Source organism: Ananas comosus, linkage group 17 (assembly GCF_001540865.1).
Source record: "Ananas comosus cultivar F153 linkage group 17, ASM154086v1, whole genome shotgun sequence".
Lineage (NCBI taxonomy): Eukaryota > Viridiplantae > Streptophyta > Magnoliopsida > Poales > Bromeliaceae > Ananas > Ananas comosus.
The window spans coordinates 1,106,605-1,129,807 of NC_033637.1; the positions used below are offsets into that span (position 1 = coordinate 1,106,605).

At 38.0% G+C, this 23,203-nt stretch overlaps 3 protein-coding genes and 1 long non-coding RNA gene across 8 annotated transcripts; 3 read left to right on the forward strand and 1 right to left on the reverse strand.

Moving 5' to 3' along the window:
- Nucleotides 2,875–4,185, forward strand: LOC109722867. Its single transcript, XR_002219564.1, has 2 exons — nt 2,875–3,067; nt 3,603–4,185. It is a non-coding gene; the product is annotated as an uncharacterized LOC109722867 (long non-coding RNA).
- Nucleotides 7,689–10,078, forward strand: LOC109722786. The gene is made up of 3 exons (XM_020250923.1): nt 7,689–8,543; nt 8,672–8,857; nt 9,532–10,078. Exons 1-3 carry the CDS (start codon nt 7,968–7,970, stop codon nt 9,847–9,849), a joined length of 1,080 nt encoding a protein of 359 aa, XP_020106512.1. The 5' UTR covers nt 7,689–7,967; the 3' UTR covers nt 9,850–10,078.
- Nucleotides 13,605–14,512, reverse strand: LOC109723018 (protein RALF-like 34). The gene has a single exon (XM_020251222.1). It carries the CDS (start codon nt 14,342–14,344, stop codon nt 13,952–13,954), a length of 393 nt encoding a protein of 130 aa, XP_020106811.1. The 5' UTR covers nt 14,345–14,512; the 3' UTR covers nt 13,605–13,951.
- Nucleotides 17,250–22,968, forward strand: LOC109723016 (glycine-rich protein 2-like). 5 transcript variants are annotated; one of them, XM_020251217.1, is made up of 3 exons: nt 17,250–18,699; nt 19,516–19,902; nt 21,983–22,118. In XM_020251217.1, exon 1 carries the CDS (start codon nt 17,550–17,552, stop codon nt 18,666–18,668), a length of 1,119 nt encoding a protein of 372 aa, XP_020106806.1. In that variant the 5' UTR covers nt 17,250–17,549; the 3' UTR covers nt 18,669–18,699; nt 19,516–19,902; nt 21,983–22,118. The 5 variants fall into 5 exon arrangements, with proteins under 5 accessions (XP_020106806.1, XP_020106807.1, XP_020106808.1 ...); XM_020251218.1 differs by having other exon boundaries at nt 17,250–18,676; XM_020251219.1 differs by having other exon boundaries at nt 19,516–19,928; nt 21,983–22,069.

Sequence of the window (23,203 nt, forward strand, 5' to 3'; positions counted from 1 at the left end):
GTGATGCTCTAGCACAAATATATTTTTTTAATGCTTGAATGACCCTGTTTGGTATTTCTATACGCATCACAGTTCGTTCAAAGAGGGGAAAGGAAAAAGAAAAAGAAAAAGAAAAAGAAAAAAGACAACGCTGGTCTGAAAACTTGTAGTTTATGAAAAGTGGTTCTTCTATAGAAGATGGATATAGAGTAATTAAACTGCCCTTCAGGTGCTTTCAAATTTTAACTTGTACGTTTGACTAACAATATGTTTTAAATATCATTTAAAATTTAAATTTAAAAATTAATTTGATGGTAAGATTGCAAGTAGTGATTGGAGGAAGAGTGCATAAATTCTTGTTATGATATTTTCCACCGAGCTGTATATATCGGTGCAGAGAATAGAAATCATAACAGAAGATGGTGACCGTACGCCTATCCCGCCATTTTTTCCCAGCAAACCTACCAGCAATTCAGTATGGAAATCTCAATTTTCCTGAGACGCGATGAAACATGGATCGTCGTTTTGGGCGGTCCACCGCTGAACTGGTGGACCAGGCCGACGCAACGAATTCCAGCTGCTCTTAGGTACGGCTGTTTAATCCCACATCGGCGCGGCAGGATACTGTAAGAGGTAAGGAGGCTATAAAATGAGGCCTCGGCCCGGTGACAAAACTCATACCTTTCTCGGCCTTTTGGCTAAGATCAAGTGTAGTATCTGTTCTTATCAGTTTAATATCTGATACGTGGGCCATGTGCCCACCTCGATATTAAATTAATTTTTATGTGGGGGAGGGTCCATCCACGGTAGCTTGCTATCGGGGCCCTCGCGTCGCCCTTGCGTTGCACTACTGCTTGGGCCTGGCGCACCCCTACCAATTCTCAAACTCCAAACTCTTCTCATTCAAAATGTTTGCTTTGCTTTTTCCCTCAATTGGGATTGGGATAGTCGTTTTGTAGTAGTAATTACTGTAATAATATTCAATACAGCGGCGGAAATAACTAAAATTAAGAAGATACTTTGCACTCGTTACAAACATTACATCACTAACATAAAATTACGAACTCTGTTCATGAATTTGAGACATAGAAACTGCTCGAGTCAAGGTGCGTGAATTTTATGTATATAGGAAGGAAGCAAGCGGAGCGGTCAAATGGTGGTTCAGTCGCACCTCGATTCCACTTCAAACTGATCGTGAAATTGTTCTAGATGCCTCGAAATATTCTGCATTTCGGATTATAAGAAAACTCGCTCTCGTGATCCTTTACATAATAATCCCTCACATTACTGCAAAAACAAAGTTCATTTCCTACTAAAATAAGCTCTCCTTGGAAGGTCTATTTTGTACGCCATGTGCGGTTGGTCTACACGTAATTAGCTTCGTGCTGTTCCACCGCAACGCGCCAGATCTGTGGGCCCACGCGGTTTGGGCTCGAAATGTTGGGTCTACAAATTTTGCCACGAGGGGTTGGGAAACCAGCTAAGCTTGCAAGTGTGGTGACAGCTTGTTAAAGCCACAAGGCCTCTTTGGCCTACTTCAAATCAAGGAGTTGTTGGAAAAGTACCGTCCCAGAAATTTTTGCGAAATCAAATGTTATGTAATAGTACCAAAAAAAATACTAAAATAAGTTTCCGAGCCCAATATTAAGGAATTTCCAATTTAGAGCTATGTTATCTACAGAGAGTTGTGCTTTAATGGCATACTAGTGAAATAATTCGTCAATACGACGGATAAATAATTAAAAAAAATAAAAAAAATGGAGATAAAAAAATATATAGTAATGAAATAAGCGACGATAAGAGATGAGATTTATTTTACCAGTGAAATAAGCTAACAGTCGAAAAAAAGTGAAAGAGGATTAGCGGAATAGTTTGCTTTGATGTAAAGATGTGATCCGATTAAGTTCAAGCAAAAAAAAAAAATAAAAAATCTGATTTGATTCCAACAAAGAAAAAAAAAAAATATGCGGAAAACTTCAGCCGGTTCGAAGGATCCCATACTCAACAATGATTGGTTTGATTCAAATAAAAAAAAAATCGGTTTGGTTCAGACAAAAAAAATAAAAAATATATGCACAACTTGAGCCAGTTCGAGATAGAGCCCACACCCAATAATAAAGTGAATGTTGCGATACGACAAATTTGGAAATAATATAATGTATAGGTATGAATATAGATTACATTTGAAACTTATTTTCTAGCAGAGTTAACTCTCAATATTTTTTTCATGCAAATCCAATTGAAGTTCGATAGGAAACACACAGAATATAAGTAATAGAATATATAAATTTAAAATTTATATAAACAAATCTCTGAAAAATATCCCTTCATTTGAGAACATACCATATGAGAATTTTCTTATCATTTTCTTAATTTTTATCTTTTAAATGTGCATATGAGAAATTTTGTATTTCAAGACTTGTCAAATTGTTATGTACAAAAAGTAAAATATAAAAAAAACAAGTTGTAACATGACTAATTAAGATTCGATGGTATTTTGTGGTACAAAATATAATTAGGGGGTTGATGCTGCGAGAAAGCTCCTCACCCACTCCTTATACGTTCACTTATTATTAGAAATTCCAATTCCAATTCCCTGGACAAAGTTTATATATATATATATATATATATATATAATTGAGCTAGAATACTTTTAGAAGCACCAACCCCTTGGTGTTTCTAAGTTTTTAGCCCTCAGATCTATTCCTAGATTACTAATAACCCTAGGATCAAACACTATTCCACCTACCACCACCTACCACCACTTACCACAATCATCCTAACCCTACATCTCTCAATCCAAAGGCTAAAAACTCAAAAACGCCAACAACTTGGTGCTTTTGGAAGTATTCTAGCTTAACTATATATATATATATATATATATATATNGTTTCGATCCCGGACGCACCCCTCCGCGTCGACGCCTTCCGGGCTGCGCGCTACAAGATCGCTCCCGGACGAGGCGCGCTCCCTCGGCCCCGTGAGCTACTCGGATCGATCCCGGGCAACGATCTGAGGATTTAGTTCTCCAACTGTGGCGGTTCCCGCACCTCCGATCCGTGACGCCGTTCTCGGGAAGATCTCGAAGGTAAGCATCTCGGATCTGCTTGTTCTTGTTGTCGTTTTCGTCATCCTTGTCGATTCGTTTGACATCAAATTCTTGGTTCTTTGTGGCAATGGATTGCTTCTTGTTGTTAACCAATTTGTGGACTAGTTTAGATCTCGGAACGTGTGATTTGGTGCATTTCGAATAGTGTGGATTTTGGAGTTCTAGGGTTTTAGGTAAGATCCTGTAAATGTGTGGTTCGGGGATCTTTTTGCTCATGTGTGTCAATGGAGGATGCAATTGGAAATGTATTTGGTGATAGTAAGATGTGGATGAAGCAGATTTAGATGTAGATTGCGTGAAATTTAGATGGCATTCGAGATGATTTTTATGAGATAAGATGATTTTTATGAGACTTCCAAAGGACGGGTCTGAGGAAAATTAAACAGCTTCAAATGCCAGTTCTGCTTCTGATAATTCATGATTGATAAAGCTGATAATTACTGAGCCTCGATATGTTTTTTACTTCACTACTTAAATTACATCAACTTATTTAATGCAGAATTTTAATATCTAGAATTATGAAATGGGAGTAGAAACTGCTCTGTTCGTCGATGATTACCAGTCCAACCAATTGAGGTGTAGAGAGCTCCAAGTCCCTGTGCTACAGTGAGAACCTGCTTGGACTTTCTACATTCAAATGCTATTTTGGAGCAATTTCTGATTCATCGATTTTGTTGTAACTGAACCGCTTTATATTTTGGAGCAATTTCTGATTTCGTTGCTTCATTTATTGAAAGAAATATTCTCATTTATTTACAAAGAGAATGCCTTACACATGTTAATTTTAATATTTTGCGCAGGTGATTGATGGCATCTTCTACAAATTTTCTTGAAGATAGAACAGTTTGGTGCAAATATAACAAGATAGCTTTAATAAGAACTTCACAACAAGATAGCTTTATTGTATTCATTTTAGTAATTATATGTATTAAACTTCTATTCGTCTAAATGTAATATGATCCACTGTGTTCATTTGAGGTGTATGTAGGATACTTGCCTCACTTCTAATTTCTGAACCAACTTTAACAATTTCATGTGATCACTCGATGATGTGGTGCAGCTTCGTCTCAATGAATCCGCTGATTCATCTGTGTTTATAATGTGTACTTCAAAATTGTGTATGCTTACATTAAACTGCATCTCTCAATACTTGGCTGATCAACTTGTCCGCAATAAGATGACCGATCAGTTAGCTAGTCTACGACAGTTGGCCTGCATGCCAATCAGCCTTCATGATTTAGCATTTTCCAATTTTAGCTTAATGTTAATTACAATTATATTACAATCAAACTCAACCAAGGAAATGGGCTGCATCTTTTTTGGGGGCTGATTTACTATATAGATGATAATTTCAGTTAAAGAAGATTTTAAGGTCGCACTTCTAAGGGAGTAACAAATGAAGCATCTCTTCAAGAAATGTCTATCAGAGGTGAATTTGACCCCGCAAGTAGGTATTGGATCAAATTTATCCAATTGGGGGACGAAGAACCAGCTTAAGTCTATCAGATCTAACCCAACCATCGATAGCTTGCAAAAGGTTGTCCAGTTCATTCCCAATTTCAAACTTTCACACATTGATTCATTTATGCTTCCACAATGTCCGAAGAGGTCGTGTTCAATGAAGTCTATGCTAAAAAATGCTCGGTTAATATATCACATTTAAATCCCCCAACAATATCTTCATTCAGCTTCTTGCCAAAGAAAAAGCTTCAGACTTCTCTATTAACAGCAAAAAGAGATGATATCATCTATTTTTATCAAACAAAAACACTGAACAAGGAAGCATGAAACAGCAAAAAGAGATGATATAACGAAACAAAGGAGCTAGCAAAGAATACAGAAGGAAAAGAAAGATTTTGCATGAAGAACACAAAAAGTGAAAGTGCTCCCATACGAGTAGTTTCAGTTTCTTAGTCCACAGACAAGGACTATCTACAAGCAAAAGTCGAGGAGATGAGCTTCAATGATTCAGAACAAAAAATAGACCTCGAAATAACAAAATGAAAGCAAAGAAAACGGTGATCTAGAATTGTTATACATATCCAAAACAATAAGCACAATAATGTTCAGCTCATATGTAGTAAATGTACATAGATTCCATTAACTCTGCTAAATACCAGGAGACATTAACTTTCTATGGTACTTGGCGTTCGCCTGCATTGTACAATACACCTGGTAGTGACTTCCCCCAAGCATTGGCAAGTATATTGGGCATTTTTTGCATACAATGCAGGTTTTGGAACTACTCAAAGCTGTGAAAATAAATAAATCAATGAGACATTACATAAAAGTCAGCAGATAAAATTATAATAAAGAATTTGACCATCTTCAAAGATAAATTTGTGACAAGATTCAATCAAAAGATACTAGGATGAGATCGCTTAAAAAGCATAAAGATTAAACAACAACAATGCACATTATTTAGAATGGATGCCCAATGATCCTATTTTGATGAAGATTTTTTTAAGAATACCCAGATCAATTATGAGCTTTGTCAGACACAAAACTCTATTTCAAAGATACCTAATCCAATGCATATACCAATGATACCCCAGATCAATTATGAGCTGTTATGAACCAAACACTCTTACTTCAAGCATTACTAATCAAATGCGAAATACAATTTTCATAAGCTTAAAGGAGATAAATATTTACAAAATCACAGGTGCTGGAGTCAATTAATAAAGAATCAAATTTTGGTTTGACAGGACATATGCAGTAAACACAAAATCAGAAGTTACTAATAACCGAGACGTTACCTCGAGATCTTCCGAGGAACGGCGCGTCTGGGATCAAAGTGCGGTGAACCGGCCGCAGTTGGAGAACTTAAATATTCAGATCGTTGCCCGGGATCGATCCGAGTAGCTCACAGGGCCGAGGGAGCGGGCGCGTCGGGAGCAATCCTGTAGCGCGCAGGCAGAAGGCGTCGACGCGAAGGGGCGCGCCCGCGAGCAGTCCTGTAGCGCGGGCCGGAAGGCGTCGGCGCGGAGGGGGCGTCCGGATGAAGGGAAAGAGGAAGAGAGATGGAAGGAGAAAGTAAAAAAAAAAAAAAAAAAAAAATTGGATCTGTCGGGGACCAGGAAGAGAGAGAGAGAGATGAGAGAGAGAGAGAGGAGAAAAGAAGAGAGAGAGAGGAGGGTGGGTTGAGAGGGAAAAAGAGAGGGGCTTCAGTGTAGAGGAGAGGAGAGAGAGGAACGGCGTTATTTGGCTGTCGTTAGTTCACCCTAGTGCGCAGGATCTCAGAGGCGAAGCCGATCACGGTGAAAAAATGCCAAGCACAAGAGTCCTGTGCTTTTAAAAGCACAAGGGCTCTACTCGTAGTATATATATATATAATTATATATACTATATATATTATATATATATATCATTTCTAATAAATAAATTGTAAACTTGGTCACAATGCACGTGGATTACGATTCCATACCTCTAGATGTAAGGTCCAAAAATATATTGTCCTCTCAATTTCAATTAATGAACAATAATAAAGGAATATTGTAATCCAAACCCGGTTCAAATTATTTTTTTAGCAAAAAATTGAACATATATTTAAAGTTTAAACCACTTAATTAGATGAAATCTATATTTGAAGTTTCTGTTTTCCTAAAAGTGAAATCTATACAAGCCACTTTTTATTAGATTGCTTTGTTATGTTTATTTGCTTGAAATTAGAATTTGGGATCTAAAATTTCCAATGAGGTTGAAATTTACACAAAAAAAAAAAAAGGAATTTGTTGTTGTTCTTCATCTACACCATTCAATTCATGTCTTTTATTAACCATCAATTTTTGTTTTTTTTTTAAAAAAAATTTATATATAAGCGAATATAATGTTACTTGAAAAAATAAAAGATGTTCTTAAGATTTCACACTTTCTCATCTAGAAAATCAATTCTAGATCTTGCTTTTGGGCTTTCCAATATTGGTATCTTCTTGCAATTAGCTTATTGGATTCGGGTATCAATCCGACCCATTAACACCCCCTCTTTCTGGATTAGAGCTGGATCATAACTACTAACATGAAAACAGCTTTAAAATAATATAATAATAACTCTAATTAATCATAAAAAAATTGTTTATAAAGGCTCTTCCACGCACCTTCACCAGATATTCCGGGTACTGCTATTATTATTATCCGCATCATCAAATAAGACGGTGGAGGAAACGTGACACAGGTGTGGGGAAGCACGAAACTTCCCATTATTTCACGCGAAAAATAAAGCGAAATTTAAAAATCTAGGGGCAAAATGTATATACGGGTTTGTGCCTGAACTATCATTATATTGCAATTTAGTCTTTGAAATTTTTTACTTTAAAAAAATTTTAATCTCGCCGTTTTACATTGTGATTTTATTTAAACCTATTAGTGTTTTGTTTGAAAATATAGAGCTTGGCTCATATGTGTGGATTCCGAAGTTTGCCAACTGAAATTCAGCTAAAAAATTTTACCATTTCTTTATTTTTTTTGTTCCTGACGTGCGACATTGGTGTTATAGTGATATTACAAAAAAAATTTCTCATAAATTTTCAGCTTATCTACTCTGTTTTTTTTTGTTTACTTATAATGGAATAGGGGTTATTTTATAAAAAAAATTATACTAAATGAAAATGGTGTTGTAATATGTATTTCAAAAGTAAAAGCACACATTAATTAATGTTTAAAGTAAAAAACTGGAGGAGAAAATTACGGTATGGTGATAGCCGAGGGACCACCATTACACATACATTTTTGCCCTCTAAAAACAAAAAAAAGAAGAAGAAGAAGAAGAAGAAGATAGAAGCACCAGGGGAAAAATAAAAATAAAAAAGCCGCAAATAAAAACCGGAGCTCCGCTTCGCAGAACCAAAGCAAAGCAAAGCAGTTCGAGCGATCGAGGACGATGCACGCGAAAACGGACTCGGAGGTGACGAGCGCGGCCCCGTCGTCGCCCGCGCGCTCTCCGCCGCGGCGCGGCGGAGCGGCGGCGGGGACGATCCCGCCGCCCCCGGCGCCGGCGCCGGCGCGCGCCGTGTACTACGTGCAGAGCCCGTCGCGGGACTCGCACGACGGGGAGAAAACGGCGACGTCGCTCCACTCCACCCCGGCCGCGTCGCCGCCGCACTACGCCCACTCCAGCGTCGGCCGCCACTCCCGCGAGTCCTCCTCCACCAGCCGCTTCTCCGGCTCCCTCAAGCCCCACGGCCCCGCCTCCGCCGCCGCCGCCGCCGCCGGGTCGCGGCGCGTCTCCCCCAACGACGCCTCCGCCGCCGCCGCCGCCGCCGCCGGTGCCGATCGGTGGAAGGACGGCGGGTTGATCGAGGAGGAGGGGCTGCTCGACGAGGAGGGGGAGCGGCGGGGGATCCCGCGGCGCTGCTACGTGCTAGGGTTCGTGACGGCCTTCCTCGTGCTCTTCTTCTTCTTCGCCCTCATCCTCTGGGGCGCCAGCCACAATCAGAAGCCCATCGTCACCATGACCGTGAGTCTAATAATAATTGCTTGTTTTGTTTCAGATCCAAACGCATTGCATTGCATCTGATAAAAAAAACAGAAAAAAAAAAGATTTCATAAATTTTAGTTTTTTTTTTTTGTTTTAACGCATGGCAGAGCATAAGGTTTGAGAACTTCATAATCCAAGCGGGGACGGACGCGTCGCTGGTTCCGACGGAGCTGTCGACGCTGAACACGACGGTGAAGCTGACGTTCCGCAACACCGGCCGCTTCTTCGGCGTCCACGTCTCCTCCACTCCCCTCGACATCTACTACTCCCAGATCAAAATGGCCTCCGGATACGTTACGTAAACGCTTTCTTTCCTCTTTTTTTTTTTTTTCTTTTTTCTTTTCCAATAAAATCCCGAATAGCGATCACGCTCAACGAATTAACACAAATTTAATTTAATTTACTGTGCTACTATTGTTGTTATTGTTGTTGTCGTCCTTGTTGTTTTTTCTTTTTCTTTTTCTGTGAAAAGAAATATAAATATAAATATAAGCATACAGGTGAAGGGATTTTACTTAGGCTTAGTTGGGGTTCATCACGTTATTAGATAAAATATAATTAAGATATAAATATATAAAAATATATTTTTATGTTTTTTGATGAATCGCAAAAAATATATTGTAATCAATTTATCGCGATATACGGAACGTAATATTACGTACGAAAATAAATAGAATATCTTTTTATCGTAGTTTCTCATCGTACGTAATGCAATTTTTCCGCAATTTCAAAATAACTTAATTTGTTTGATAGTATATATATATATGTATATATAAAACTTATTTTCTGCTGCCACCTGACTTGAATGTATTACAACTAAAGAGTTGAAAATAATACTCAATCAACAATTAACTGTAAAAGAATATATAATTTTGTCTCTGGCACATATACTAGTCTATGAGACTGCTTTGTTGTTTGATTTGATGTATTTAAATTTAACTTAACTGCTATTTCGTTTAATTGGCAGATGAACGAGTTCTATCAGTCTCGGAAGAGCCAAAGGAGCGTGAGTGTGGTGGTGCTGGGGAACAAGGTCCCGCTCTACGGCGGCGGCGCAGGGCTCAGCAGCTCGCCAGCAGCGGCGGCGGCTGCATCGGGGAAGGCGGCTGCCGCCAGCCCGCCTATTCCGTTGACACTGAGCTTGAGAACGAGGGCGAGGGCGTACGTGTTAGGGGAATTGGTGAAGCCCAAGTTCTACACCGACGTGCAGTGCTCGGTCCTGCTCGACCAGTCCAAGCTCAACACCCCTGTCTCTCTCAAGAACACCTGCCAATACAACAGCTAAAATGCTCTACAGAGAGAGAGAGAGAGATGGGTGTAGTTTTCATTTTTTTTGTTTTTGTTTATTTGTTTGTTTGTTTGTTTGTTAGTGCTCGCCAAAGAGTAAATTTGTAAGTTGTTTGAATATATAGTTGATGAGTCCATTTATAGTTTCTAAGAAAAATTTTAACGGCCTTAAAGAGGTGTAGTTTTCATATTGGTTCGACAAACAATATATGACATCTTACATGTAACAAGCACAGTAATAAGACAATTATCATATGTGAAAAATATTTATTTACCAACTATATTTTAAATACGTTATATATCAGCCGCAGTTATAACTACAGTAGAGGCGGTAATTGCACATCCTTATTTATTTCGGTAAAAATATATAGAACATATATAAACTATAGACCAAGTTGAATTGCCATATGATTTTTTAAAATTTTGATTTACAATATAATCTTTTAAATTATTTAATTTGAGTCAATCAACAGTATTTTTGATTTTAAAATTTAAATGTATCATTTATTTTTACAATTATAATTAGTATGCTTCGTATAATTCTTGTAACTGTAATTTTATTAAAGTAACTAATTATTTTAAAATTTTAAAATAAAGTATCGCTAACTAATTTAAATTAAATATATTGAAAGATAAAATAATAAAATTAAAGATTTTAAAAAATTAAATAAATAATTTAAAATTCTGTATTTTTTTTTTTTAGAAATAAGTATCAAGCTATCTGCTTTATTCATTAAGCAAAATAAATTTAGCATATCATCTGAAAGCAGCTAGGGCCTCCGAACCGAGAGAATTCTGTACTAGTTTTTGAAGGTCAAGGGGAGGGAGACAGCTGTGTGAGAGAGGTGGCCAGGCTGGAATGGGAGGAGACTTTTTTTTTTGGAACAGAGGCCAAGTGGATTGCCTTGAATGAGATGGTTGTGGTAATAAAGTAGTCCTATTCATTTTAATTTCAATTTTAATTTTATTTTTACATACGCAATTTTTGACTTTTTATTTTTTAAATTGGTTTGGTGAATTAATTAGGCCTTTGGGAATCACGCATTCAGAGCAAGTTTCGATTTATTTATTATAAAATAGATAGATAGTTGAGTATACTTCTGTAGAGATCTAAATGCACTGAGTGGTGTTATTAAATTGTTGTTATTAATATCGTTTACCAGGTCTTTGTCATAACTTTGAACATTTTTAAGACGCTCACCACGACAATTCGCATGCACAGATTAGCTGATAATGATCAAAATTATGTGGTAATAATGTTTTAAATTCTAATTTTATCGCAAACCTGAGAAGAAGCTAGGGATAGATTGTAAGGGGGCCAAAATATATGCGAATCAAAACTTTGCAAATAAATAAGATTTACCTAATCAAATTTTTAATGAAAAAATATATTGACTAAGTAATTAGTGTAAAAAATATTATCTTTTTTTATTTATACTTACTTAACTTTTAATTATTTTATTTATATTATTTTACTCGAATAACTTTAAAATTTATTAAATCTAATAGTAATTTAGTTAATGATCTAATTTTTTAATTTTTAGTAAAAACAATTATGACAATTGATGACTATTAGTTCACAGGGCTATCAAATTTAATATAATTTTTAATTTAATTAAATAAAAATATTATCTAAAAAGTTATGAAGGTACTAAAAAATAAATTTAGAGTTAAAAGAGTACTATATTAGCGCTAAGAACTTTTTTAAAAAGTAGATAAGTAGATATATTTTTGAGATTAGATAAAAAATATATTATTTAAATTTTTTATATGTAAGAGATTATTATGCAAATTATGAGAAGTCTAGAAGACAATGGGCCCCCTCAGTCTATACATAGCTGTGCCCCTGCTGTAAATAAAAAACAAGGTGCATGCAAACATTAAGATCAGGGAAAAGGAAAATTTAAAAAAAAAGGAAAAAATGTGGTCTCCACTACCAAAAAGGGAAATTGGATCATTACTGCAAAAAAAAAAGAAGAAAAAAAATAATTCCAGAGGATGATTCTAAAATAAATGACTCCCTGCAAAGTAGGATTCATTCTAGAATTCACAAAATTCTAGTAAAAACTGATTGGTAGGTATAAAATGTAAAGTCTATGTTACTATACTTTTATGAGTATAGATCTTTTTGTACTCATAAGCTTTCAACCGTTAGATCTATTTTTTTGATCATTTTCACTTGTTAAATAATACTATTCAACCAACAACCCACTCAATCCTAAAAGAAACCACTATTATCCTAACCGCATATCTCTTAATCAAACGGCAGAAAACTTATGAGTACAAAAAAATTTATACTCATAAATGTAGCAATGTTCATTGTACAACAAGTCACGGGGTGGTGGGCCTAATGCATGCCAGGCCGGGCCTAATTAAGTGAGGCCCAGAAGCTTTACCATGTTGGCAACTCGTTGGGCCCCGCCCATATTTCAAGTTCATCAATCATCATATGGTGCTAATATATTATTATTATGGAGATTTAAAGCACTAGAATTTACCGCATCCATTAAATGCGGCAGGTGGCGATGACACTAGAATTTAATCTATCGGTGGTGGAATTCAAACCCACAATCTGGCGAAATGGCGGGAGCTTATAATTGATCCTTGAATTGAGCCTAGCAAGATTTGAACTCAAGTCCCGCATCTGCAGCGGCGATAGTAGTTGATTTCGTTACTTCAGTATCCAAACACGACCCAAAAAATATATTTAAAAAGGAATTTACAGTTGCGTATGATGCTAAAGGGTTTGGGCTACAACTGGGCTTTGGTTTCGGCCCCATGTTCAATCCCACATATCTTACTATATAAGCACTGTCTCTTTGAAACAGCCAAGAGAAAATTATCTGATATAAATTGCAGTATCCGAAGGAGAGAAAAAAGATTGAAAAGTGAAAACGCTAGGGTTTAATAAATGAAAATAAGTGAAAAGGCAAAGTGTTAGATAGATAAAAGAGAAAAAAAAGTAAGAGAAGAGATAGAGAAGATATGTTGCAATAATGGTGAATTAGGATGAATTTTATGGAAGAAGAAGATGATCGTTACGATCATTTTGAGAGAAAATTTCTGCACAATTATACCAGTTTGGGCTTTTGTAGAAAAACATATTTATGATGGCAAAATTGACATTTCACTTATAAAGGAATAAGATAACTGTTGGGAGTTTTGAGAGGACATTTATGCAAAAAGTTTAACAGTTGGAGTTTTTAGAAAAATATATTTATGATGGTAATATATTAGTGATGGCAAAAAAAATCATTTTATTTATTTGCTGTTAAAAAATAAATAGTGCTCTAATGATAACAAAACAGAGGAATATATTTGAAAATATTAAAATTTTTATAGAAACAATATATAAACGTTGAATTTTGCAAAGATATATTTATAATTTACTCTATTTGTTGGGACCTGCATGCAATAAACCCTATATATTATTATATATATAAAAGTGAACTTCTATACTTTTTAAAACCACCAAATCATTAGTACTTAGGTTTTTAGTTCGTGGATAAAGATTTGTAAAGTTAGAATAATAGCGATTCCCAAATATTGAGTGAGTAGTTGGTGAAAATAACATAATCTAAAAAATAAAATCGGTCAAATTGATATGTCTAACATGAAAAACTTATAAATACCAAATGCTATACACACACACACACACACACACACACACACACACACACACACACTAGTCACCTCTACTCAAAATTCGGGCACCTTCCGAATGCAACATTTTAGCAGAAAAAAAGCAAGGAATTGACAAAAAATGAGCCACATTTAAAAGACACCCAACACTACATTATTTAAAAAAGGTCTCAATTAAAAAAAAAAAATTCCCCCCTGACCCATCTAAGGTCTCCAGACCAAGCAGCATTAGCCTCAAATACACAACCATAAATCAGCAAACCCACCTCATTTCTCTTACTAAAACATCCGATTTTATATAATATAATATAAAAAAGGAGAAACAAAAAAGCATGCATGAACGATACACACCCAACACCATCATCATAAGCTCTCCCCAGTCCCCTTAGCCCACAAAAACCAACGAGCTAAAAAGTTCAACGAAAACCCAGAGAACAAAGGGGATGAGGATCATGAGATCACCTCCTACAGCGAGTGATCTCGGAGCAACCCCTGGAGTAAGGGTGAACCGGGCCCCTGGAGCGGTAGCAGTTGTGGGTGTAGTAGGACCGGCCCGACCGGGGCGGGCAGGGGACCCGGTTCGCGGAGAGCGCGGCGTAGGAGATGTAGTAGTGGTGGTGGGCGCCGTGCCAAAACAGGGCTCTCCTGTTGTCCTCCTTCCTTTGGGGCGTTTCGTCGAGCACCTGGTGGGCGAGCTCGTACTCGGGGTCCAACCCAAATGGGTAGGCGTAGATCGAGGGCTCGGGGAATGGATCCGTGCTGAAGGTGGGGTTGGAGGGTTGGGCGTGGGAGAAAGGGAGCGGGTTGTGGGGGAGGCAGAGGAAGAGGAGGAAGAGGAGGAGAGGAGCCATTGGTGGAGGAGAGGGTTAATGGAGGTAAAGAGTGAGGAGGAAGATCAGGAGGTAGTAGTATGAGATCGTCAGAGGCTCACACACTGTTACAGCTCACATGCGCATCATTGTATGTACCCACTCCCCAAATTTTACTCCATTTACCAAAATGACAAGATAATACTCTGCTATTTATAGTCTAAGGAGATCTGCTAGTATACTATTGAGTTTTTTTATCTTTAAATTTATTTATTAATTATTTTTATTTATTAGATTATATTATTCAATTAATTATCTACTTAATTTTAGAGCATCACTATTATCTTAATCGCACATCTTTTTAGCTAACGGTCGAAAATTCGATAGTATTAAACGTTTGACACTATCGACATATAGTAACATAATTTATTTTTAAAATAAATCTTATTATTCTGGTCTTAAACCAATGTAATTCACATAATTCCCACGAAAAGAAAAAAAAAATTATTTATACTTAGCCTTGTATGCTAAGCACACAATTACTGATGGCAATATTTGCTTCTCCACATAAACTGAAAAATTAAAAAGAAGCTTTGTAAAATATTTGTGTTTGTATATTATAAATAGTTTAACAATTGTAAAAATTTTAATTAATTGAGGGTATATAAGGCCTAAAAAAAAAATAATAATAATCATGCATTAAAGTTTGCTGTTTTATACAGCACAGCTGATCCTAATGAATGTACTTTTTGTTGGATACAGTGTGGTTCTCCCTGCATCACGGGCAGTAAATGCTACCGAGTAATTGATTGGTCCTGGCACCCCCCACCACCTCCACCACTCTCAATTGATTTATTGCTTTTATATATATATATAGAGTGAGGCTACTGTGCTATCGGAAGCACGGAGCCTTCCGTGCTTCCACCTCGTTTTCGATGTTGCGACTTTCGAATCGTCGATCGGCTCCGTTAAAATTGATCTAGAATATTTGGAGTACCTAGAAAATAAATTTTATTATTTTTCGATATCATTTGCCTAGTGATCGAATGGGCTCAAAATCAACAGATTTCAATGACCGTAGTGAGCCGTTTGCAAGTTTAACGGTATAGAAATATCCAAATCACGTGAAATTTTGATAGAAAATTTTTTATACTATATAAAACAAGATCAATATCTTTGATTTAAAATTTTAATGTCATATTATTACATTTTGTAAGATTTTTATTTTCAGCCGTTGATTTTGAGCCCCTTCGTTCACTAGGCATGATATCGTAAAATGATATAAAATTTATTTATATGTACTTCAAATACTCTAGATCAATTTTACGAGCGCGATCGAGCGATTCGAAGTCGCAACATCGAAACGAGGTGGAAGCACGGAAGGCTCGTGCTTCCGTAGCATAGTAGCCTCACTCTATATTATAATATAATATATAGTGCGGCTAGGATGCTTATGAAATATGGGCTCCGTATCTACTTTATTTTCGATGTTCGACTTTCGATCGACGCGATCGGCTCCGTTAGACTTGATCTAGAGTATTTGAAGTATCTAGAAAATAAATTTGGCGATATTTCGATATCATTTGCCTAGTGATCGAAGTGGCTCAAAATCAACGACTGAAAATAAAAACTTACAAAATATGATGAATAACATTAAAATTTTAGATCAAAGTTATTGATCTTGTTTATATGTATAAAAATTTTCTATCAAATTTCATGTGATTTGGATATTTCTACACGTTAAACTTGCACGGCGCTCACTACGGCCATTAAAATTATTGATTTTGAGGCCCTTCGAATCACTAGCAAATGATATCAAAAAATCACAAAATTATTTTCTAGGTACTTCAATACTTCTAGATCAACTCTAACGAAGCCGATTGTCGATTCGAAAGTCCGAACATCGAAAACAACTTGAAGCAGGAGGGCTTCGTGCTTCCATAAGCATACCAGCTACTATATATATATATATATATATATAGAGAGAGAGAGAGAGAGAGAGAGAGAGAGAGAGAGAGTTCGGCTGAGACACTATCAATAGCACCAAAAATTTGGTGCTATCAAGTTTTCTATTGTTAGATTTAACTCTTTAATTATTTTTATCCGTTAGATTATACTATTTAACTAACCACTCATTCAACCCTTGAGGGTCCACATCATCCTAACTAGACATTTTTCAATCAAAGGGCTAAAAAACTAATAGCACCAATGACTTTGTGATATTGATAGTATTCTAACCTAGTTCTATATATATATATATATATATATATATATATATATATATATATATATAGTGCGTCTGGTATGCTTCTGGAAGCACGGATGTTTTCGATGTTCGGACTTTCGAATTGACGATCGGCTCCGTTATACTTAATCTAGAGTAGTTGAAGTATCTAGAAAATAAATTTTGCAATTTTTCGATGTCATTTGCCTAGTGATCGAAGTGGCTCAAAATCAACGGCTGAAAATAAAAATCTTACAAAATATGGTGATATGACATTAAAGTTTTAGATCAAAATTATTGATCTTGTTTTATATGGTATAAAGAATTTTCTTTCAAAATTTAATGTGATTTGGATATTTCTACACCGTTTAACTTGCAAACGGCTCACCCCGACCATTAAAATTATTAATTTTGAGCCCATTCAATTACTAGGCAAATGATATCGAAAAAATCACAAAATTTATTTTCTAGATACTTCAAATACTCTAGATAAACTCTAATGGAGCCGATTATCGATTCGAAACTCTGAACATCGAAAACAATATGGAAGCACAACATGCCCTTCACCCAAGTTAACTTAACAGGCAAAATACCATTTTTATTGTTTCATTTACAGGCAACCAAACATGCTCTTAACCTAAGTTAACTTAACAGAAGATAACTGCGGAGATATTTTGCAATAACAGTGGAACATATAAAGGGTATTTTATAAATAAAAAAAAGTGGGGGTAAATCGGATAATTTCAAACGGGTCGAGGTAAATTGGATATTTTGCAATAATGATAGGAAGTTATTATTGTCGGTGGTATCTTATCGGGTCGGGATTCGGATCCGTGCTAATTTGAACCGATGCGACTATATCTTATCGGGTCCGAACCCTGATCTAACCCAATTCCTAAAATTCAAAACCTCAGGGAGTTACCCTGTTCTCCCGCTTCACCTCTCTCTCATCCTTGCCCTCTCCCTTTGTTTCTCCCTCCCCGTCCCCGATCTAGGGTTAGCGTTCCTTCTTGTCCTTGCGCCATGGACGAGCCCATCCTCCAATTGCTCGTCGAGAAGGGCCGCAGGAAGGGCGAGTCCGTGGAGTGCAAGCCCGGCGCCGCGCTTCGTCTCGGCCGAGTCGTCAGGGGCAACACCTTCGCCCTCCGCGACCCCGGAGTCTCCCAGAAGCACCTCTCCTTCGAGTTCCTTCGAGAGGCCTCGCGATGGGTTGTCACCGACCTCGACACCTCCAATGGCACCGTCCTCAACGGCTCCCAGATAGCCCCCTCCGTCCCCGTCCCCCTCTCCGACGGCGACGCCATCAAGATCGGAGAGACGACGTACATCTCAGTCAAGATCGCCGGAGGTAGGCCCCGGACGGCGGCGGAGGACGAGGCGGCAGTGGGTCGCCGTGGCCGGAGGAGAGCGGGAGCTCCTCCTCTTCCTCCGGTCAGATCTGAGGTTGAGATGCCCTTGGATTCGGCCGTGGAGGAAGTGTCCGAGGCGTCGGTGGCGAATGGCAGGGGGAAGGGGAGGGGGAGAGGGAGACTGAGGAAAGCCGCAGCTGCTTCTGCTGGGGTTTCAATTAAGGATGAGATCGTGGATGCTGTGGCAGTGGAGGAGAGTGTTCCAGAAGTGAAGGAGCGGACGAGGGGAAGAAGGCCTGCAACGAGAGGTAGTTCTATTAGGGCTTCAAAGGAGGCGGAGAAGGAGGAGCGTCAGGTTTCGGTTACTGTTCCTGATCTGGCTGATCAAGAGGCAAAAGAGGAGAAGCAAAGGTTGGGAACAAGAAGGCCTAATACTAGAGCTACTTCTGCTAGGTTTTCGAAGGAAGTCGAGAAGGAGACTGAGAGTTCCATCCTTCCGCCTAATTCGGAGGTTGCAGAGGCATGTGAGGATGGGAACTTGCTAATGGAAGGTAATGATGATAGTGAAGAACAGAATGATGGGGAAAGGCAAAGGGAAAGGGAAGGGGAAGATAAGAGTTTGGACGAGGGAGGAGATAATATGGATAATATGACATTAGGGGAATGGTTTGAGAGGATGGAGAAGTTCTTGCCGCAGGTTATAAATGATATATCTGAGGAGATTATATCAATATTGAAGGAGAAAGCCGAGAGATTTGATGTGTTCATAGCTACAAATGCTAATGCTGGCTAACTCATGCTGTATGTTCAACATTCTCTACAAGGTTCTACCTTTTCTACTTGCGCACAAATATTTGAATCTTAATTTGTCAAGTTATGTTGATTATGGTAATGGTGTTAACTTTAACAAGCGAATAATTTGGGGCTTACTATGAGCCTAAGATAGTTCAATCGAATCATTGTACTGTTTTACAGTTTAGGCAGCAAGATCATTCAGTTTGATGGGTCAAGATTGGAAGTTGCCAGAGGGTTGTATTTGAAAGAATAGAGAACCTGAATTCTTTAAGAGGTTCTTTTTATCATAGGGGTATTGCAACATGAAGAATTTTTCTGTTATTCCAATGGCAACACTTGCTTTTGCAAGGGAACTTTCTTGACGAATAAATAAGAGGATAAATTGAAAGTCAGTAAATGAAGGGAATAAGAGAGGATAGGAAGGTGAATAGTGGGAATCAGCTAGCTGGACCTACCAGGAGGTAGAGGTGAGCAATCAGTCGGTTTGGCCGTTTTCACCAATTTAGTGAACCAAACCAAATTTTCGCAACCAAACTGGACCGAACAAACTTAGAAACCAAACCAACACTTGCTTTTACTTAGCATGCCACTCATTGAAGCTTTCTTTACAGCTTTTTGCACATCAAGGTCCTGTTTTTTCAAGCTATGTTGTATCATAAGTTTAATCAGTCAACATGATCTTCACTGAACACCACATGTATACTATTTATCGTCTTGGAAACATTCTGTCTTTACACTTAAAAGTCAACCCACTTCTTCTGAATGCACTTTATGAGATACCAAACTTATCAATTTGTTCAATTTTGCTGCCCTCTTCAAGTTAAAACATCTTTGCTATTCTGCAGGACCTCAGTTCACAAATACAGGATTAGGACTCGACCTTCTGCATTGCTGGAGTCTCCGTGCTATATTACATATCAAGGCATCTGCACAATCACATTTTTTTTGGTTCCTTGAGGCATAAAGTATGGCATGACATATTGGAATCAATTAGCTTGTTTTATTCTCACTTTGTAATGTCCTCTGGCCCTTTGACAGCTGTGAATCCCCAAAGGCCGAAGAAGTATGAACAGAATGTCTCTGTGGTGTCTACCACTCAAAAGGCATCTGTTGAATTTTCTATTTAAGGGAATCTGCTAGAGGGCCTTCTTGCTGATTTTAAGCTCCATGTTTTCAAAGCATATATGTTGTGGATCATATTTAGGAAGATATATCAGTCGGCATCTTTAAAGGTCAGAAAATATATTATTGAAGAGGGGTACGTTGTCTTTTTTTTTTTTTTTTTTGCTCACTCTGTAATTAGATAATGTCATGCTTATGGCATGTTTACGTTTTGTGTCTGTTTTTCTTAACTTCTATCAAGGTTCATCGGTACGGATTTTTCTATGCTTGTTACTGTAGGTCTTTTTGCTAAGTCATCTAAACAAAATTTTCCTCTTTTGTCACCAAAAAAACACTCGTGGTAGTTCTTAGATGTGACCCACAATAGCAATATTAAGCCCATCCTGAGCACCTCGAATCACATAGAATGTGATGCAAAATGAAAATAGAAAAATGAAACCTATGCCAAACAAGGCCTTAATGTTCTTCTTGATGCTTTTTAACTTGAACTTCATATCTCAAAGACCATTGTGCTCTTGCACTAGTTGCTGAATAAATTTCCTGAAACATTAAAATGCACCTTGATATATTTGATGCCGTTGGGGCCAAACTAATCATTGTGTAAGGGATTTCATATTTCTTCTGTGTATGGGAGACAGAAATTATGACTGTTGTATGCTGATAATGATGTTGATGATTATGTTGATCCTTCTTGACTTTGTCCTTGGCAAGTATTTCTTTCAATCACTAACTTTCTCTGTTGCCTTTATGTTTACATGCTGATCCAGTTTTTTTAACTGCATTGTCTTGTTTTTTTCATCTTCTTTGTGTAGATTAATGTTTAGAAGTAGTTGATTCATTCGTATGATTATTTAGCATACAGAAATGCAGCACATATTCTCCAGCATTTTATATATTAGCCGATTCTAGAGAAAAGATGATATCTTTTGGACTTTTACAAAGAATATTTGGTGATGAAACGGATGGGGATCGTCCAAAGTAGGACCTAAACAATAGCCACTTCTTCTATTGCAGCATTGGCTTCTCCATCTATATCTTCTCCATCTAAATCTCCTTATCCGTTCCATCTGTATTCAAATGATCATGAAATCAATAGTTTTTTTTGTGGCGACAAAAATTGGTTGTTGCCAAATATGACAATTCCTATTTTCTTGTGGTTTCTGATTGAGAGATGGTCTTGAGGATGTCACTTTTGTTGCCATATTACTCACCAGAAAATTTTACGAGAACGGACAAGTTACATATTCTTATAATGCTTATTCCATTAAAGGGGCTATTTAGATGTATGTAATTGTAATTGTAACTGTATTACAGTTGTACTTACATATAAATTCAAACTTGGTATTTGATTTGATATGTTTGAATTCAACTGTTGTTGCAGTTGAAATTACATTCAAATTGGCTGTAATTCTATCCTCAGCAGTTGAAAAGAGTAATTTTAAACAAAAGATAAGTTTATATTCCTAAATAAAATTTTTTTCCTTGTATCGGAGGTAATCTCATTACTGCATATTGCAAATACACTTTTTAACTACTTGAAACTAAGCAGGTTTTTTTTTATAGTTGCAGTGTTTTATTATTGAATTCAACCAAATAAGGTATCTGTAGTTGTAGTTGTTATAGTTTCAGCTACAATATATGTCTAATTACATTGTAATTGTTATAGTTCCAGCCAAATGGCCCTTAATTGATGGTTTTAAGAGGTTGTTGGGGAAGCTTGTTGGAAAAAAAAAATTCAAAACTGCTTTGCAATAGAACTATATGTCATAGAGGTGTAGGTTTCTGATTTTTTTTCTTTTTTCTTTTCTATCTAATCTCTAATCTCAGCTTTCACAGTTTACCTGCTTTGATTTTGCAATTTGTCAAATTGTTCATTAAAATTTATAATTTAAACAACAGCGACTAATTAATTAGTAATTACGCGCTTCAAGTTCAACCCGACCGAGGAATTCGACAGTTATAACTGTTCAGATCGGGAAATGAGGGGCGAAATAGTCATTTCACACAAAATATCTCACCCAGCTAAAGATAACACCCCCTCGATTCCTTCCTTCACCTTTACGACTTATCCCAGCCGCCCATTTGTTCAGATCCTTTTCTTATCCAATAAGAATTAAATAAAATTCTAAAATTCCGCGAATAAATAAATAAAATTTTTAAATAATAAATATCTCTCGATAAAACCTCCAGGAGGAAGAAGGGGAAGCGAGCATCGAGCGAAGTGAGCGGGGGAGCGGGAGCGATCGACACCCTCCCGAAGCCCTAAGGTCTAGGGTTTCGGTTAGGGCTGTTAGGGTTAGCGTCTTGGGGGACGGCGATGGCGCAGGGGAGGAGGCAAACGGGGACGGTGAAGTGGTTCAACGGCTCCAAAGGGTTCGGATTCATCACCCCGGATGGAGGCGGCGACGATCTCTTCGTCCACCAGACCTCGATCCGCGCCGACGGGTTCCGGGCACTCTCCGAGGGCGACGCCGTCGAGTTCGCCGTCGAGCGCGGCGACGACGGCCGGACGAAGGCCGTCGACGTCACCGGCCCCGACGGCTCCCCCATCACCTCCGGCGGCGGTGGCGGAGTTGGTGGTGGTGGTGGTGGGAGGGGTTTCTCGAGGGGTAGATCTGGGGGCTACGGCGGTGGGGGGTATGGTGGAGGGGGATATGGTGGGGGAGGGTATGGAAAGGTTTCGAGGGGTGGAGGGAGGGGTGGGAGGACGGGTGGCGGTGCCGGTGCCGGTGGCGGTGCCGGTGGCCTGTGTTACAACTGCGGCCGCAGCGGGCATTTGGCGAGGGATTGCTACCAGGGAGGCGGCGGCGGTGGCGGTGTTGGTGGGGGAGGGAGGTACGGTGGTTACGGCGGCGGCGGTGGGTATTCAAGCGGCGGCGGCGGCGGCGGCGGCGGCGGCGGCAGGGGATGTTACAACTGTGGAGAGGTTGGGCATTTTGCAAGGGACTGCCCTAACGGGAACTAAGAATAATAGTATCGTGCCTCTTCTAAATGATATAGTTTTGTGATATTCATCTCTTTCTCTTCCTTTTTTAACCCTTGTGATTGTCTATTTTGTATCTGGTGGATAATACTATATTTTCAAGGTGATGGTCTTATTTTGGGTTTCTGATGAGCTTCTACTACATGTTTATCTTTCGATATAGTGATGAAATGAATTCTTTTTGGCACTTCAATTAACTGTTTCTTTTGTCGGCCTTTTGCGTTTCAAATTTTCTTGTTTCCTTAGTTCATAAAGCACATAAGAAAGTGCTTGTGATTACAAACGAACAGGTGGATCAGTAGAGCTTCAGTAATCATCCATCAATTGATAGGGAAAGCTACTCCTAATTTATTTCTGAGGGTTAATATGCAGATTTCTAACAGGAACCTTAAAATTTTCAAGCTGGTCAATGGTGTGATTAGTGATTA